Source organism: Musa acuminata, chromosome BXJ2-9 (genome assembly GCF_036884655.1).
Source record: "Musa acuminata AAA Group cultivar baxijiao chromosome BXJ2-9, Cavendish_Baxijiao_AAA, whole genome shotgun sequence".
In the NCBI taxonomy this organism is placed as follows: domain Eukaryota; kingdom Viridiplantae; phylum Streptophyta; class Magnoliopsida; order Zingiberales; family Musaceae; genus Musa; species Musa acuminata.
The window spans coordinates 20,457,593-20,477,074 of record NC_088346.1 but is presented as its reverse complement, the minus strand read 5'-3'; the positions used below and the strand labels follow the sequence as shown (position 1 = coordinate 20,477,074).

General features: G+C 39.9%; 2 protein-coding genes across 2 annotated transcripts; one reads left to right on the top strand and one right to left on the bottom strand.

Annotated features, from left to right (window-relative positions):
* Positions 1 to 5,794: 5,794 nt before the first annotated feature.
* On the bottom strand, positions 5,795 to 6,631 carry LOC135624056 (photosystem I reaction center subunit IV, chloroplastic-like). The gene is made up of 3 exons (XM_065127529.1): positions 6,248 to 6,631; positions 6,105 to 6,170; positions 5,795 to 6,002 (listed from the first exon to the last, which is right to left on the bottom strand). Exons 1-3 carry the CDS (start codon positions 6,506 to 6,508, stop codon positions 5,901 to 5,903), a joined length of 429 nt encoding a protein of 142 aa, XP_064983601.1. The 5' UTR covers positions 6,509 to 6,631; the 3' UTR covers positions 5,795 to 5,900.
* A 5,474-nt stretch (positions 6,632 to 12,105) lies between these two features.
* On the top strand, positions 12,106 to 14,170 carry LOC103973666 (GDSL esterase/lipase At5g33370-like). Its single transcript, XM_009388298.3, has 5 exons — positions 12,106 to 12,385; positions 12,473 to 12,600; positions 12,704 to 12,946; positions 13,441 to 13,693; positions 13,769 to 14,170. Exons 1-5 carry the CDS (start codon positions 12,145 to 12,147, stop codon positions 13,999 to 14,001), a joined length of 1,098 nt encoding a protein of 365 aa, XP_009386573.2. The 5' UTR covers positions 12,106 to 12,144; the 3' UTR covers positions 14,002 to 14,170.
* The last annotated feature ends 5,312 nt before the right edge of the window (positions 14,171 to 19,482 follow it).

Here is a 19,482-nt window from a genome sequence, read left to right as displayed (position 1 = left end):
GTGCCTTACAGATCGTGCCTTGTAGATCACATAAAGTTCTCTTTGAGATGACATCAAAAGGTACGTATCGTTAAACTAGATCTAATTATTTGATTTCAATCTTGACATAAAAGATTATTTTCATATTTAATATAGCGTATTACAGTTTTTAATATAGCGTATGACAGTAACGTGTGGGCAGAACGTGCGTCCATGCGACCGCTGCATGCGGGTAGGCATAGGCAGCTGCCACGCGCAGACGGCCGCCCCCTAGGTTGCGGCCAGCCATGCGCAAGAGTCGGTAGCCACGGGCGGGCAGGAATCGCCGTAGCGACCGCGCGCAGGCAGAGGTAGCCCCGCAGTAGCAGCGGCCGCGTGCAGACATGAACCGCCGCAGCGGCCGTGTACGAGCAACAGCAGCGCCGCATGCACAGGAGGCGGCAGCGGCCACACGTGGGCAGGAACCGCCACAGAACCCATGTCCATGCGACGGCCGCGCGCGAGCAGTGGTAGCGCCGCACAAGCAGGCAGCTACAGCGCGGGCACGTTAGGGTTTTTGGCATATTTATGATTTTGCCCTCGAGGCTACGATTTTGTTAAATTATAGTTCTACCCTTTACAAATTTTGTAATTCCAATTTATGCCCTGTCAACATATTTACAAGTTTACCCTTATGAAATTGAGAATTCTAATTTATATTCTCAATTGTAAAATTGATAAATATGATTCATTATAATTATGATTGAATTTAATCATGATTATATTTTGACTATTTGATTAGAATTAATCTTTGATTAAAAAAAACTATAAATTATGATTTAGTTTTATAGTTTTCTCATATGAATTATTGATTATACATGTGCTAAATAAAATCTAATTATTGTTTTTGGATATTCATTTGGTTATTCACATGTATATATTTGAAATTATAAAATAATATTTACCTTTCACATGAATGCGTGATTTATATGTTATCATGATTATCATATGAGTTTTCTTTTGCTAATTAATATTCAATAATTATTATGATTGTTATTCTATTATTATTATTAAAATATTTAGCATTAATATTCAATAATTATTATGGTTATTATTCTGATTTGCTTAGCATTAATGTTCAATAATTATTATGGTTGTTATTTTATTATTGAACTATTTAGCATAAATTAAATTAAAAATTTTGATGAATATTATTTGTAATTCATCTCCCTAAGTTTTTTCTGACTTGTAGCCACCAAAGTGGCCTGAGATGATAGGCTTTTGTGATATGAATTACAATAAAAAATTTATCAATTATAAAATATTTTAAATTATATTATATATTATTGTATTGGTCTTGTAGCCACCAAAGTGACCTAGACCAATTACTTATAAAATAATATTAAGAAATTAGTCCTAAATGATATTAAGAAAATAATATTCACAATTGCACATATAATTAGAAGATTTAGATAATCCCAAAGGAGAATCTACTTCAAATAATTATGTGATGTAGTAGGATGATATTGTTTTGGATATCCTTACAGTTTAGAGTTGTATACCTAAAGGTAACAACACCATTCCACAAGGATGGTATCAGTCCTCCATAGATGATCTTGAGTGAATACTAGATATGTCAATATTTCACCCAAAAGTACAATATAGATGATATCAATATTTCCCAAAGGGCGGGGCACTGCCCTCGCCTACAGACGGCACGCCCGCTGGCGGCGCTGCCCCTGCAGGTGGGCGCCCCCGCGGTCGCCACCGCCTCTGTGGGCGGTTCTGCCCGCGGGGCAGCGCCCGCAAGTGGTGCTACCCCAGTAGGTGGGCGCCCCCGCGGTCGTCGCCGCCTCTGCGGGCGGTTCTGCCCGCGGGGCAACGCTCGCATGCGGTGCTATCCCGCCGGGCGGCCGCCCCTACGGGGTGGTTTCGCCTGCGAGAGCAACAGCGACAGGCGCCGCTACCCTGCGGTGCCTTACCCCCCGGGAGAAGCGACCACAAGCACCTCTACCCGCGGGCTGCCAGCCCCGCCGGTCGCAAGCCTGCTGTAAGCAAGCTGTCGGCCGGTTGCTACAGACGCAACCCTTGTGTTGCTTGCCTACGGCTGCGCTACACGCACGTAGATCGAGGGCAATAATTGTTGCTGCCCTTTCTCGCTTTTACGTCAATGATTTTGATGTCAAAATTCTTCCTAAACACAACACACGCAGTTCAAAACCAATCTATCGTAGGAACAACCTAGCTCTGATACCATTGTTGGGAAATCTTAGGGGCGATATCATATGCGCAGCGGAAGAACAAGAAAATAAAATCCCCGATTCCCAAAGAGATGTTCGTCGTCATGCGAAGATTGGTGCACAAAATCCGTGAAATTAAAAAACTACGTATAGAGTAGATTGTGTTACCTAGGGAGATCGTATATCCCTATTTCCTTACAGATCTTTAGGAAAGGGTGAAGGAGGTCAAGCATCCTCCTCTCTAGCGGTGATCCACACAGAAGGGCTGCGACGACGCTCTTCAAAACTCCAAACCTGCTCTGAGTTGGAGAAGGGAAGGAGAATAGGAGAGGCAAGCAAAGGCTCTAGCCTATGAGGCTCTGAATCCCTCCTATTTATAGAGATCCCCTATCAAACCCTAATGGATCCTCACCTATTGGGTATTGGATCTACATCCAATAACCCAAGCCTTTTAGATTAGTGGATATCTATCCAATAATCTCTCATGGGCTCTTATTGGATCTCGTTCATGGGATCCAATAATTCAGGGGCTTATTGGATATCCAATAAGACAAGGGCTCCGTCTGATATCTCATATCTGAACCTTTACTCATCGCAATGCCTACCATATGTGTGTGACCCTTTAGGCCCAATATCGAGTTGGCTGTGAGTCATACCTGTCAGAACTCCTTCTAACTCAGTGAATTATTATCTATGTAATAATTCACTCGACTCATCGACTACGGACATACTAGGCTAGTACGCCGTAGTCCCCAGACGATACAGGGGAATCCAATCCATTGGACCTGTTTGTCCTCAGTTACCGTGTACCTATAGTCCCTCATCCATCTAATATCCTAGAGACCGTATATCGAGCATAGTGCTGTCAGACCCATACGGTTTCTACTCGAGTCTCGCTCTAATCGGATTCTCCCGGAGAACTCTTTTTCTCTCAACCCGAATGTCCCTGGCCAAGGATTTGTCTAAGCAAGAACACATGAGATATTCCTCTCATGACGCCGAGAGTGGATGATTCTCTATCGATACTCAATAGCCCTCGTAAGGTCGACTACCACTCCCAATGACCAACTGTACTAGATCTAGGACAGTCAAACCTATAAGTCTGGTATCAAAAAGTGGAGCACTCATACAGGACATCCTTGGTGTCTTAAGTCTAAGGACTAGATACACCACTAAGACTACGGAATCGCTGTCTGACAATAAGGCATCATCAACTATCCAGCATTCCGTAAGTGGATCAATTAGTGAACTCATTCTTCAATGAGCACTTGTACTATATCCCTAGTGTCCCTACACGAGCAACTATGAGACCAACTGCATCCATCATATGGATGGGTATACAGCACACCAGTCTGTTCGGTTATCATGATGTTCCTCTCGAGTAACCTATAACTGAGATTATTTATGGTCTGTATTTAAGGTGAATCGATCTCATTATCGTGATCTCATCACGATCCGATTCCCATTGCACAAATCTAAGGACATCACAATATATATATATATATATATATATATATATATATATATATATATATATATATAGTGATGTCCATGAATCTATGTAATGGGAATTAGATCATGATGTGATCATGATAATGATCGATTCACCTTTAAACACAAACCCTAAATAATTCAGGTTATTTGTTACTCGAGAGTGACATCGAGATAACCGGGCAGATTAGTATACTGTATACCCGTCCATATGATGGAGGCAGCTAGTCTCATAGTTGCTTGTGTGGGGATACTAGGGCTATAGTGCATGTGCTCATTGGAGAATGAGTTCACTAATTGATCCGCTCATAGAATGCTGGATAGTTAATGATACCTCATTGTAAGACAACGATTCCATTATTCCAATAGTGTACCTAGTCCTTAGACTTGAGACACCAAGGATGTCTTATATGAGTACTCCACTCTTTGATACCAGACTTATAAGTTTAGAAGTTTTAGATCTTGCACAACTAGTCATCGGGAATGACAATCAACCTTACAAGGACTATTAAGTGTCGATAGAGGATCATCTGCTCTCGGTGTCATGAGAAGAATATCCTATGTATTCTTACTTAGACAAATCCCTAGCTAGGGTCATTCAGATTGAGAGAGAAAGAGTTCTCTGGGAGAATCCGATTAGAGCAAGACTCAATTTGATAGTACTATACTCGGTATATGGTCTCTAGGATATTAGATGGATAAGGGACTATAGATATATGATAACCGATGATAGATAGGTCCAAAGGATTGGATTCCCTTGTATCATCTAGGAGCTGCGGCATAGTGGCATAGTACGTTCGCAATTAATGTGTCGAGTGAATTATTATGAAGATAATAATTCACCGAGCTAGAAGGAGTTCGGATAGGTATGGCTCACAACCAACTTGATATTGGGACTAGAGGGTCACACACATATGATAGGCGTTGCAATGAATAGAGGTTCAGATATTAGATATCCGCTAGAGCTCCTATCTTGTTGATATCCAATAAGCCTCCGAATTATTAGATTCTATGGATGAGATCAAATAAGAGCCAAGAAGAGATACTTGGATAGAGATCTACTAATATAAGAGGCTTGGGTAGTTGGATGAAAATCTAATACCCAATAGGGTAGGATCCATTAGTCCTAAAGTTTAGATTTCTATTTAGGGAGGAGTGAGTGCTTATAAAAGGTTGTCTCCTAAACCTGTGAAAAAGAGAAGAGGGGTGTAAAAGGGTAGTTGATTTTCGCCCATTGAAGGAAGATCAGTAGTGGACGCTGGTAGCCTCGAGTGAAGAGGAATTGAGAATGGATGTAGATTACAATGACCGAACCACTATAACAATCTGATTTACATTTCTATTTTGCTCTTTACTTTAATTGTAAACTGAATTATTACTTTCATTACCTTACGAATACACTTTCAAGTTAAGCATTTTTGATACGGACCTTATCAAAAGAAAGATTTTTTGAACTGACGTCATTTTTATCCGCTACACTAATTCACCTTCTCTTTTAGTACTGACTCGATCCTAACAAATATATATATATATATATATATATATATATATATATATATATATATATGATAAATAGAAGTTTTTGATGCATTCTTATCTTCAAAGTACTTGGTAGCCGAACTAAATAATAATATTACAACTATAAAAAATAGACAAAATTACTCTTAGTTTGTAGCTCATTACAAGTTACTCTATCTATCATCCTTGCACATAACCTCTTCTAATTGTACACGTTTAGTGAGAGAGAACAGTAATAGCATTGAAGTTACAACTTATACTTCTGGAATTTCTGGAAATTTGGCTATTTCGTCTAGCTAGCGAATTGTCAATGGTCAACGGAGATGCTCTAGGTCGCTATGATCATTATATGAAGTGATAAAGAGGTATGCATTTACAGGCCAATATAGAATCATCAAATCACCTTTTATGTTGAAAACAAAAAAAAAAGCAAACAAATTGCAGAGCTGTGCTTATTAAATAAAAAAGGGAACGGGGAATTAGATTATTGGGACCTTTTACCTGGTGTAATCTAAATATATGAATCCTAGCAGATGAGGAGCCATTTTCTAGCTGAACTGTAATCTAAATATATGAATCCTACCAGATGAGGAACCATTTTCTAGCTGAACTGCATCAAGCAGAAGAAAATTAAGTACAAGAGTTTGCACATATATATGCTAGTCATTGCAAAATACAAGGAGCAGCCACTGATCAGACTTCCTGGATTTCGTCCAAAGCATAATTGTTTGTGGAGACGCCAGCATAATTAACCTTGTTGAATCGAACCACAACAGGATAGCGGGTCTTGGGATCCTGGATGATGATGATCCAAGATGTTAGGACGTGAAAGGAAGCAAGTATAGCTGATGAAATGTGTTGAAGAGCAGGCATGCAGATCGATGAAGTACATACAACCTGGTCCACAGTCACAACTGATCCGATGCCATTGTACCAGTAGGATTCTTTTCGGAGGATCTTCACCTGAAAGTGAAGTGGAAAGAATGTCGATATGATCAACGATAAATGGCAAATGAAGATGTATCGATAGATATCCATACCTTGGCACCTCTCTTCGGGCCGATCGGCGGCGGCGGAGGTGGCTTCTTGGGAGCTTCGGTGGCCGCCCCTTTTGCGGCCGGAGCAGGCGGCGGCGCCGACGCCTCCTCAGCTCGAACCACCAGCTTTCTACTGGGCTTACTAAAGGTAAAGAAGCTGACACGCGAGGATTGGCTGGTGGTGGCAGCTGCGGCGGCGGCGGTGGGAAGGTTGGAGGTGAGCACGAAGCTAGAAGCAGCTGAGGCCAAGCTGGTGGTTGCCATGGTTTGACGAGAGAAACCTTCTCCAACCACTTCTCTTTTCTCTCTATCTCTCAGGCTCTGTCTTTCCTCAAGCCTTGGACGAACCGAATGTGATCCGTGGGGTGTGTTAGGATATGGAATACTGACACAAGACGATGCTGACGGACTCGAATTCAGGCAAAATTTTCTGCACCGAGGAGATGGAGGGGATTTGATTTCCTCCACTGGGGTGGTGACATGTGCCACACTATCTGATCCGTGTCGATAACATCATCTGCCCATAGATTATTGGGCCAGTTTTGGGCTGCGACAACTTGGAAGAGGTGCAACTTAGAGCTGAGTTCATAAGCCCCCATACACACATGTTGAAGCTTGGTAATGAAAAGGAACAAATCAAGTTTCATTTGCCTACTCCGTTATATATTTTAATTAAAATAATAAAAGGAACTTTATTTGCTTTTTCACAAAGCTCAATGGCAAAGGATTCTTTATATGATTGTCGTTGTTCATTCTATAATCGCAGTGAATCTACATGTGATAAATGCTATAAGTAATCTTAAGTGATTCAGCATTGAAGTTCGTTATGGCTAATTTTTTAGCTCGTCCAAGTAATTATTAGCCAATGATCTTTGTCACCTATCTTCGTTTATTTACAGTAGTGCATCTGAAAGACTATATCTGCTCACCCAAAGAAGCCGAAGCAAAAACCATATCAATCAATCCAACATGTACTTCATGTGAGAGAGTCTTTTCATATAGAATCTTATAGCATTATTATTATTATTATTATTTATATCATTTGTTGCTGTCATTCAAGAGATCTACTTTGTTTTGATCCTCGATTTTACCTTTCGGAGCGAGTTTCTTATTTTGAGGTGCTCTGTTCCTACCATTTTCACAATATCAGTGTAGTGAGCTAGTTAATCATCGAGTTTCATTAAAGTTAGCATATGTAACTCTCAATCCTTTAAATGTGATTAAGAAAATCAACAAGAAAAAAAAAAAAAGGCGTAATGCTTGAAAACTACCTCACTCTCAATTCTTTGTTCGTCAACTTAGGGTGGCAGAGCTAAGTAGACTTTTCATCGTGTGTGCCATATATTGCAAGGAATTTCAGTTTAAGAGACGTTATTGCTTATCAGTGATAGTTCAGCTATCTTCTTTTCACAGTTCAAACACCTGTCATAAATGTCGACATATGAGTTATTATAAAACTAATATCGAGAGATATCCGATCAAATGTATTTGATGTATTATTTAGCATATAGTCTGAAATAATAATTATATATTTTACCTACTTATGCTTGAGAGGTTTCGTGACTTTTATAGGACTCTCTTTGCAACAAAAAAAAATTAATAGGTCTGGCATCATCGGGCAAAACCTACTTTTGATGATTCTTGAAAGAAAACATCGGGAAGATTGAAAGGAGCCTATGAGAAGATGAAAACTTTATATATGATTATTGTGTACGTTACAACTCTATTTATAGAATGAAAGAAATAGTGAGTACATATATTCTTTCAGAATGATGAAAAATAGTCGAATAAAAAATTTGTGCATAATGTTTCAAAACTAACAGACACGTCAGAAGTATCAACAACAGTGGTAATTCGATAATCAAATTGAACATCTAAAGAAAAATTCACATGAAATATTTATGAATAATATAGCCTCACTAGGGATTGATATATTGAAGGAAGATATATTAGAAAATATTTTGTATTCTTAAAAGGTAACATGACATGAGATGCGAAGACATTTAAAAATAGGTTCATAACATCTCTATCACTTATGTTCAATTCCATGCCCAAGAAAACAACACAATCGTGATCAAGGTTGGAACTTCTTATGCTCATGAGGTTAAAGAAAACCAAAACATGCACAACCAAAACTTTAAAGATTGAATAGTTTGAAGTTTTACCAAAAAACTCATTCACACAAAGATTGATGCATAATAAAAGAAATGAGGTATGATTAATTGCATGTACAACTATAAGTACTTCACTCTAAAATGTCCTGAGTTGAAGCAAAAAAAGTATAACTTCACTACAGTCCAAAAAGTATCTAAGCTTTTGTTCTACACATCCATTTTGTTGAAATGTTCATGGACATAAATATTTCAAAATAATTTTATATTGATTAAGAAGAAAAATAAACTTTCTAGATTTCTATTCTTAGAAATTGTCAGAATCAAAATATTTAAGGGTACAAAAAAAAATTAAGTTTGTACCATTTAGGAAGTGCATGCGCTTACACACACACAAACACACACACACACATATATATATATATATATATATATATATATATATATATATATATATATATATATATATATATATATATATATATATATATATATATATATATATATATATATATATATATATATATATATAGGGAATGCCAAAGACCCGTTGGAGTATGGTTCATAATTTTTTGAGTGGATGCAATATTTGTAGAAGGAATATAAAGCTGAGCAAGAATGAATAAATGTCCAACTTGACGATCTATTTCAATAATTTGTTAATATACGCAGTGCAAATAGTGGAAGAAAAATGAATATCAAATCTTAGTCCTCCCATTTGATCAACAGGCAATAACTTTAACCAAAGTTGAGAAACAAGGTATGTATCAGAAATTCTTATATAGGAAGTAATAATTAAACCAATAGGACTTACCTTAGTTGTTCACCCATTGGCAATGTGAATTTGAGCAATATTAAAAGTGGGAGTTTAAAAATAGAATATCACAACATTTAATAACATATGATTTGAACAGATAGAATCAAGAAGTCAATTAATATTATTTATCGTGTTAGAAATTATAGAGATAGAATAAAGTGATTCACGAGATAAAACTTAGTTGACTATAGCTTCAACATCAGTGGTAGAAAGTGTTGTGCCGATGGAGAAAGACTCGTAGTTGCAATTGCAACAGTCTTTCTAACAAGTTTATGATATTTCTAAATTGTTTGTCCAATCTTGTGACACTATTTATAAACTACCTTTCATTGTGTGAACGATTTGACTAGTTTGAATACTTTAGAAAGTACAATTGTGTCCCATATCGTCATGATGTAGTAGTTGCAAGGACAGTCTCATTTATAAATAGGTTGATGAGCATGTAACTTTGTTCTATGTTTTTTTAGATTAAACTTCTAAAGATTAGCATCTATGGAAGAAAGCAGATTTCGATAAAGTAAAAAGTCTGAACATGCTCAAAATTATCATTTAAAGTCATTAAAAACTGAATTTATTTTTTTATCTATTATGTTATGTCTCAAATAATGCAACATCAATTTTGCATTTCCATCGAGGTTCAAATAAAGCAATTTGATCCCAAATAAATATTATTTAAGAATAAAACTCAATAATAGGTTGACCTTGCGATTGTTTCGTATGATGCAAACTAGTAAAAAATATGATATTGTTGAGCTTGGTCTCCTGTAGCATAACAAATAAATAGAAACTCCCAAAGATTTTTTGTTGTATCAAAACCATCAAAAGATATATTATTGAATGCAAATGAGGGATTAGTGATCCATGTAATAATCTTATGGTTATTACTATTCCACTATTCGATATGATCGTCAATTGCTTTTGAGGATTTTGAATCATCCTTAACCAGTGATTGAATATCACCAGAGACAGTGTTAGAGTTTTATACTTTCAAGAAACTTTGAATAGCTTAGGTCTAATGAGTATAGTTAAATTCATTAAGGAACATCGAAAATAAGTTGAGTCACATCTAGTTATGTCTTATCGAAAGAAGAAAATCTTGGATATAAACAAAAGCACGAGGTGAAGGATAAAGCTTACAAATAGGTGAAATAAAACTGATATGATCACTAAGGTTGGTAGACTCCTGAGGAAGAGAAGAGTCAACTTTGGACAACGTCGGACTGTGATACCGTGAAAGAAAACTTTGTGAAGATTAGAAAGAACTTATGAGAAGATGAAGAGGATGAAGAAATACTGCATGTGATTTTTGTGTATATCATAACCGTATTTATAGGGTGAAAGATAATTGAATTAATTTTATAAATTATGAGATTTATATAAATCAATGGATGTCGGATCCCTTTTCTATGGTTGGAATTAGGGTCAATATCTAATCTTCTCATCACGATCAATCAAGGAAATGAGATCCCTTTTACATAGTAATGTTGACGATTTTGACTTTTTTTTTTTAATTACAAATCAAAATTTCAAGAATAACTTTGACAATTCTCACTTTTTGCCAAAGACTGCAAATCAAATTTTCAAGAAGTATATTAATGATTATGTTTGACGGTGTTAAGTAATTGTAAGCCGATTAGGAGTTGAAGAGTCACGATCAACACATGTATCCTCCAAGGACATTATAAGAGTCAACAACTCAGATAAAGCCATGAGGGTCATAGCTATTGGGGGTTGGGTAACGACGTGTCTACATCACTGGAATGCCAGCTTAGGAGTAAAGTAATTGAGGATGGGCAAGAAACGAAAACGAGTTGGGAGTCTTTAGAGCCGAAACAACATTTCAAATGGTACAGATCTTTCAATAGCAGCGAAAATAAGTTGGAAGCATTAAGAACCGAAGAAGCGTACTGTGCTGATTTGAATTTGGTACGTCCATAACTTCAATGGCAGGAAAAAACAAGTTGGAAGAATAAAGAGCCGAAGTAGCAAAAAAAAACCACTCCTTGTACGTCCGCTGGACTTCTGATAGTGTAATTAACCATGTCTTGGGAGCCGCAGTTGATGTAGACATTGCACGATGGTTATCAAATACATAAGACACCTATGGATCGTGACTTCCGGACTAATTTGATCACACAGATTTTATTTGATTTCCCTTCAATCAGTATTCACATACTTTAGGTTTGATCGATCGCATGTGACATGAGATAAACCTACATTGGGAACCTGCGGAACAAATAATAATTTATTTCTATCATAATTTATTGAATTGACAAATATTTTTAGATTCCTTAACTGAAAACATATTATTTTGAGGTATGTTATTTGAATGATAAGAAATGCAAGTTTGAAAAACCTTCTGTTTAAAGAAAGAAAATCCTTAAAAATTAAGGTTTGATTCCTCTAATAAATACTTGTGTGGAGAGAGGAGGAAACCAAATTTAGTACAGAGCTTTTTTTTTTTTTTTTGAATGTGAAGAGAGAATATTTATCATGGTGGAAAGTTTAAATTTTGTCCATATATATAAGGTAAAAATAATAATAATCTGTTAATTATTTTTTGGATTTTTTTGTAATGTTAGTGCCTTCTTCCTCGACGCTTGTTACAGCATTTTTACAATTGATGGTCATTCGAGGATCATAAAAATCTTTTTCCCGTACATCGACTATCCTAAATTTGACTACTTCTCCAATGGCAATGGAACAGAACAAAGCCACATTAATCATCCTTCGTATGGCTTTGTGAAGATATCGATTGCTTCACCATAAAAGCTCATTTATGCCTAACTTGATTTTGGTGGCTGCAAAGGCAAACAATTGGATTCTTTTCAGTGGTCCTCGTGGCTCTCTATCAATTTGACACAAACAAGGTGGAAGATTTAGGTGAGTCATGTGAAGGAAATCATTATATATGTCCACCACCTTCGGCTTCAATACATGTGTGCTTACACTACTGCAATTCTCCTACAACCATGGATGAGGCATTGCTTCTCTTCTCCGTCGTCGTCGTCATCGTAGCAGTCCTTGCGAGCCTCTCTCCTCCTTCAGAGGCGCGTGCTTTCTTCGTCTTCGGCGATTCTCTGGTCGACAATGGTAACAACAACTTCTTGGCGACCACTGCCCGGGCTGACTCCCCTCCTTACGGGATCGATACACCCAGTCAACAACCCACAGGGAGGTTCTCTAATGGACTTAACATACCTGATATCCTCAGTTAAGTGGCGTACTCAATGCAATGACATGCTGCCACAGATTCCTGAATGCATTTAACGTTTATTTGCCTTGTTATAATGTTAGCAGGCGAACACCTAGGAGCTGAACCCACACTACCTTACCTCAGTCCCGATCTCCAAGGGGAGAAACTGCTTGTTGGTGCCAACTTTGCATCGGCAGGGATCGGAATTCTGAATGACACAGGCATCCAGTTTGTAAGCAGTTAATGGAGATCAGACCTAGATTTACTTTGCATGCATGATCTTTTCTTCACTCGTGTTTCTTTCTTGGAAATTTTTGCATGATATATATCGACAGATAAACATCATCAGAATCAATAGGCAGCTGCAACATTTCGAGGAGTATCAGGAGAGGCTTAGAGCCATGATAGGTCAATCTCAGGCGAAAAAGCTTGTGAACCAAGCATTATTTCTGATCACCCTTGGAGGGAATGACTTCGTCAACAACTACTACTTGATCCCTTTCTCTGTACGATCTCGCCAGTTTTCGCTGCCTGACTACGTAGACTATATACTGTTCGAGTACAAGAAAATTCTCACGGTAACTAATTCCCTCCACGACTTTACCTCCATCTTACGAATCAGCACTCTCAGCAGCAAGTTCGCATCACTTGAAGCGTTCATGAATTCTGCAATATTTTTTTTTACTTTGATCTTTTACAGAATAAAGGAGGGGGCAAATGTCAGTCTATTATTCTACCTTGCGTTGGGTAACACATGGTAGTATGTTAACTGAGAAGCGTAGTTGAAATGTTTCAGTAAACATATCTCCCCCTTCAAATCAATCACGAAGTCTCCATTTCTTGACCTTGTTTTTCCTTTGTTATTTGCTACTGAGCCCTAAAGAATTTAATGACCATTTAATTAGGCTCATTTGAGTTGGCAATTAGATATTGGAGAACTATTGGTTGAGATCAAAGGAAAACAAAGTAATTAAGCATAGCATTACTGTGAATCACTTTCGTAAGATCTCAGTGAGGTCTCAATAATGCTCGCTCCATCCTCTCATCAATGACATCTGTTACCAACCCCTAGCGGCTACACGAGATGGGGGGTCGTCGGGCTCTCGTCACCGGCACCGGGCCGCTGGGCTGCGTCCCAGCTGAGCTCGCCCTACGAAGCCTCGACGGCGAGTGCGATCCCGAGCTACAAAGAGCCGCAAGCCTGTTCAATTCGCAGCTCTTCCAGGTCCTGCAGGAGCTCAACACCCAGTTCGGTGCAGACGTCTTCATTTCAGCAAACGCCTTCAGGATGCATATGAACTACGTGACGAACCCAGAGGCCTTCGGTAAAACATCATGATGAACATTTGATGTGCATTAAGAAGTTGATCATGCATGTTTTTCACCAAAATTTTCTGCAGGTTTTACGACGTCAAAGTTTGCATGTTGTGGGCAAGGACCCTACAACGGACTCGGCCTCTGTACGGTGGCGTCCAACCTTTGTGAAGACCGTAGCAAATACGCCTTCTGGGACGCCTTTCATCCTTCGGAGAAAGCCTGCCGGATCGTCGTGAGCCATTTCATGGACGGCTCTTCCGAGTACATGAACCCCATGAACTTGAGCACCATCTTAGCCATGGATGCCATGATTTAAGCTTTACTTGGAGAGAATTGTCATCTTGAGTTGGAAAAGGATGTATGTCGCATGCCTCCCTGATCCCCTCCTTATATGTCTCATGTATCGGTTAACTAAATGCTTGATACATCAAGCTATAGATTTCTAACATATTAAAGATGTTTGGTGGTACAACTCTTGAACTCTAGATTTCTGGATTAGCTACTTTCATTTCTAACTTCATCACCCTCTTTTTGTTGCACTTCCACACAGGAAAAAACTTGCAGTCTTCATGGAAAACCATTATTAGGAACGCAATAAAATTATCTCAGACCTTTTCCCATTAAAAAAAAAACAGAATCCTACTGATTATTGGTAAAACTATATATGGAGTCATCAGAGATCTATGAGTGTGCGAGTTCAGGACTCGGCGCTTGTACCAATAAATTGGACATGGACTATATGATGATCTCCTGTGTAGTGTTCTGTGATGTCAGAACAGATGACATGACATCACAGATGACATGGAGCCCCAGAAGTGTTTCAGCTGATTTGTATACATAGAAATCTACCTTATGCATTAATGAGCCACAAAGCTAACAGGGATTTTCATTATCTTCCGATAACATGTTTCTGCGATTACTCACATATGTGTTCAAAACTAGTCTCACGGAGAGAACACGTTGTGTGGTACTTCGCTAGCAGTCCTGCATTGTGTGGTACCACACGTTGTGTGGTATCTAGCTTCCACTAGTAATTTTTTATTTACTAAAATATTTAACTACCGTTTCAGATATTTTAGTATCACCCAACTATCAATCATTTTAAATCGCACATGGCGCCACTTCAGCTAGAGTCATACACATGTCTCAAAGTTGTACGAAATGACATAGGCTGACTCAGAAACGGCTACGTCCCTAAGCGACGCCACTTAACTCAGAAGTGACACAAAACAGAATTCACGCTACTCGAAATTGAATGAAGTGGCACCCGAAAGTGACGAGACAACCCCGCATAGCATGGGATCAGATCAATCACCCCAGAATAGATGAACCGCCTGCTTGAAATATCGACGGATGCTAACAACCTACAGATGATTGATCCCCAGAGAGGTATAGAAACTACCCGTGAGCAGACACGAGGGAGATCTCTCTATACACTAACTTAGTCATATAGCTTATACTATTGTCTTTTCTCCTTTGCTAACTTAAGTATCGAAAGGGTCGTGCTGGGCAACCCCCTACGCCGGCCTATCATGCAAGATCGCTTGTTGCTAGAAGACACTTAGACGACCCATGCCTTGTTAGGATCAAAATCGATACTAAGAGGGGGAGGTGAATTAGTGCTTATATAAAATTATATCGATTTAAAAAATTTCATTCGATAATGCTCGTATCGGAAAGATGTTTAACTTAAAGTGTTCATAAGCATAATGAATAAGTAAATCAATTTATAATAAGAATGAAAAGCATAAAGTAAATGCGAACCGATTTATAGTGGTTCGGTCATCGTGACCTACGTCCTATCATTGATAAAATTGTAGATATGGTGTTTAATGTAATGCTCATGTATGTTTGTATCTTTTGGCTTATTTATGCTTTACACAACATATAGATGGACGGTGGAAGGCTTAATAGCCCTAAGTTAGTTGGGTTTGGTGGCCATTTTAGGCTTATAAATAAAGATTGTGTCATGTGAACACTTGTGAGAGATTTCAGTCTGTAGTGGACCATTTTGGATCCTTTGTTATGGAAACGTTTATAACTTGTGAAGTATGTTTGTAATTTGCATTAGTTAAGAGATGTTTCCTAAAATGATTGCTTGTGAATCCTGAGTGAGGTGCTTTTTCTAACCCGTTTTCTCTTTTGTAGGTCTTAAGAGACCGTAGGAGGTTTCGAAAAGGCTGACCCTCGCGGACGGACATACAAGGGTGTCATACAACTTAAGCAAAACCAACTAAGTCCGTGACAAATGGTATCAGAGCGGGGCAAACACTCATAGAAACATTTGACATGCAAATGTGGGGGACCTAGCAGGGTTGCATTGAGGGCAGCCAGCACGCGCGACCGTTTGGGGGAAAAGCGAGCATAGAGATATAGGGAAAAAGGAGTCGCTTAGAGGAGCGGGCATTTAAGATTGACATTCAGAGGAATGGCCAACCCTTTATGCAAGAGGCACCATGAGGACAAGTAAGCTAGGAAGAATGCATAGCGCATAAAGGTTGGGATGTCTGAGTTTGAGCTACGGCTCAACGTTGGCAACCGTACTTGATGGTGCTCAAGGCAAGTGAGACGCTTGGTCAAGGATGAGACCATGTAAGGTGGAATGGGTTGTTCAGTGACCAAAAAAGTTATGCAAAGCTCACAGAGGTGATGAAAATTGCTAACTTGAAGAATTTGGTACTTATGCAAAGGCTTGTATGCGAACGATAGAGTGTTCATGGCCATCCTAAGGCGACCGAAACTCGGCACCACGGATCATTGAAACTTTCTCTTTAGCATGAGAAGGATACGTTCGTAGGAGGCTGAAGTGTGCAACGAGTTTAGCATGTTGCTAGGCCTTGAGGGGTGCAACAGGGGTTGTATTGACATGGAGTCACAATATAGTAAGTGCGTTTGCGGGAGGCAGAACAATGTACAGTTTGTTCAGCAAGGTGGAGTAGTCCAAGGGGATGGTGGTCTCCGAAACTTTCAAAGAGAAGGAAGCGAAGAGAGAAGTTGCTCTAACGGGATAGATATCCAAGAGAGATAAGTCTCGGCTCTCCAGAGGGAGAACCATATGCAACAGACAGCACATGTTGAGGAGGAGTATCTTAAAAATAAATTCACAAAGCTCAACGGACCGAGCGAGCGGCGATGAGTTATTGCATGATCTCGCTTGAGATAATGCATTGGAGGATGCATTGCGAGATCAAGTGGAGGAGCGATCCAAGGAAACACAAATAAAGGCACACTTGGAGTCGATATGGAGATCAGACTCAATGGAGGGCTGACCCGTGGAATGGTGGGCCTGAGGACCATCATCAACTCAATGCAAATCAATGAGCAGAGTAACTTGGGTGTAACTTGGCGAATTAGCCAAGCCACATGAAGGGAGCTGACATAGAAGATAGAATATGGAGTGAAGGCATAGAGCTTTCCTTGGACAGAGGTCAAGGATATGAACTCTTGTAGACGCAAGAGCAGGATCATGTCGTTCCATGAGTCCCTTATTCTGACAAAACAAGCTCATTCTACATGGTGCCAAAGATGAAGGGAGCTTCAAGGCATATGCACCTTATCTTAGAGAAGCATTTGATAGAGGAACTGAGGTGACTCAACTTGCAGAGGTGAAGTTGGGTTCAGAAGACCTTGGCACGAGGCAAGAGGACACGAAGGCGGGTACTCTTGAAGAATATAACATAGTGCTATCATTCAAGTTGCCATGAAGGATGCGGTGTGCAACGAAGATTGTGTTGGTAGGGGCAGAGGCCCAAGATCCAAACAATGACGCACTAATTTCAGCAAAGTTGGTGGACTTCGGGAGCTACTAGGCGACGGACTGTCCTAGAGCGGTGTTTCGTTTAGGTGTGACCAGAGAGCGGGTGGACAAAGGATGATTGCCAAATGAGCAAACACAATCGAAAGTAGAAAAGGCCTTGTGATGTGTTGGCAGAGGCCAAACATGGAGGGATCACAATCTGAGTTCATCCGACAAGGATCAGAATGCAATGGAGATATCACTAGGAGGCGACATGGTGAAACGAACCATGGTGGAATAGTTCGTGGCAATGTGATACACACGAATATAGTCCCATGAGGGACTATATCATATGGAGGTATGATCGACGGCTATTGAGAGCTCCACTTCGGTGAACAACATGACGGTAAGAAGGGCTATAGATTCAAGGAGTGAAAGCCATGGTACCGTAGAGGTAGGTCTTCCATGTATGCATCGAATTTTGTATTGGATGAAAGCCTTAGTCATCAACATATAGGGGATGTGTACTACCAAAGGAAAAGTTCGAATGCAAGTACTAGTGAGTCCCATGGGAGGGACTTGATCATGCAGAGGTATGATTACAGCGGTTGGAGAGTTGGACTACTCCAAAGCCTATATTCGCTTAAGGGAGCCTGACAAGTCAAAGGACAAGGCTGAGTAAACGAACATTGCTACTAAGAAAGCTAAGGAGAACAGAATCGGTGCAAACCATGCAACATGATGGCAGAGGCCATGTATGAGAGTTGCAGTCTGTCTTTCCATCGACCAAGGGGAACTGCTTAGAGAACATAGAGGTGTTGAAGTGGGGGTCGAAAGGGGCGAGGAAGCGACGACGAGTCTAGAGGGACTTAGCTACCCAAAACCAAGCATCAGTTAGAATGGAAGTGGACTCGGAGGAGTGCCATAGAGGCAGATCTACTGATCGCGAAGAAAGGGATGTAGATGTGAGGTGACGGATAGTTGGGCCATGGGTATGGTAGCGCCATGGTACCGTAGAGGCGGGACTTCCATGAAGTCATTGATCCCTTGCTCTCATAGAGGGAGAGCGCTTTGTCATGGCCTTAGCTGGAATTGCCTAAGGCGTGAGGCACCCTTGCGGCAAAGACGCGAACTTAGCTTGTGTTGCCTAAGTTTCGAGGTACCCTTGCGGCAAAGATGTGAACTTAGCTTGCGTTGCCTAAGTCATGCTTTGCTCTTGCGATTTGCATCCACAAATATCAGCTCACTTGCAACCTCTTGCAGGTCCCAAAGGACCTGTAAAAAGAGAAAGTTGATTAGTTCGAAGCATGAGCGACGAACAAGTCCCGACGTCTCACGAAATGGGGAAGCTTTATAAGCAATTTAGCGAGCACCTTGCGTGCATAAGAGAAAAGAGGGAGAGGGGGAAAACAAAGACTTTAGAAGGTTGAACGAACAGCTGCAAGTCCATAAACATCTGCTCATCGGGTGCCGGGCGCGACAATAAGTTCCCGTCAAGGTAACATGCGAACTTGCGAAAGAGTGTTCAATGCTTGACACTATACCGAAGCCCCATCCATCCCTATGTCACCCGGGTGGTTTCAGGGTGCTGAGATGGCTGACTTTTCGCGTGCAGCAGCGGGCTACAGAAATCAGCCCATGGCACGCAAAAGCGGAGTTGTTTTGTGGCTGTTTTGCTTGGTTCGGTGAGCGGTCACACTATAGCGCTGTAACTTATTCGAACTTACATTTTTACAAGCAAAAGGACCTAAAACCAAGCCAAAATATACTGCCAAGTAGTTGTATATGTAGATTAGAGCAACAAATGGTTCGTTGAACAGAGTTGTTGTGGGTGTGTGACGACCGTTCGTGACATTCTCCCCCACTCAACCTGTTGACGCCCTCATCAACACTTATTGGTAGTTGTTGATAATTGTTTCTTCATGTCGCAGGGTATCTTCGGGCTCCCAAATGGCTTCAGTTCGGGGAATCTTTTGCCACTTCACCAAGTACTCAGTCTGCTCAGCTCTATTGGGTAGCTTTATCTTGCGATCCACTAAAATAGTTTCAACTCGCTTCTCA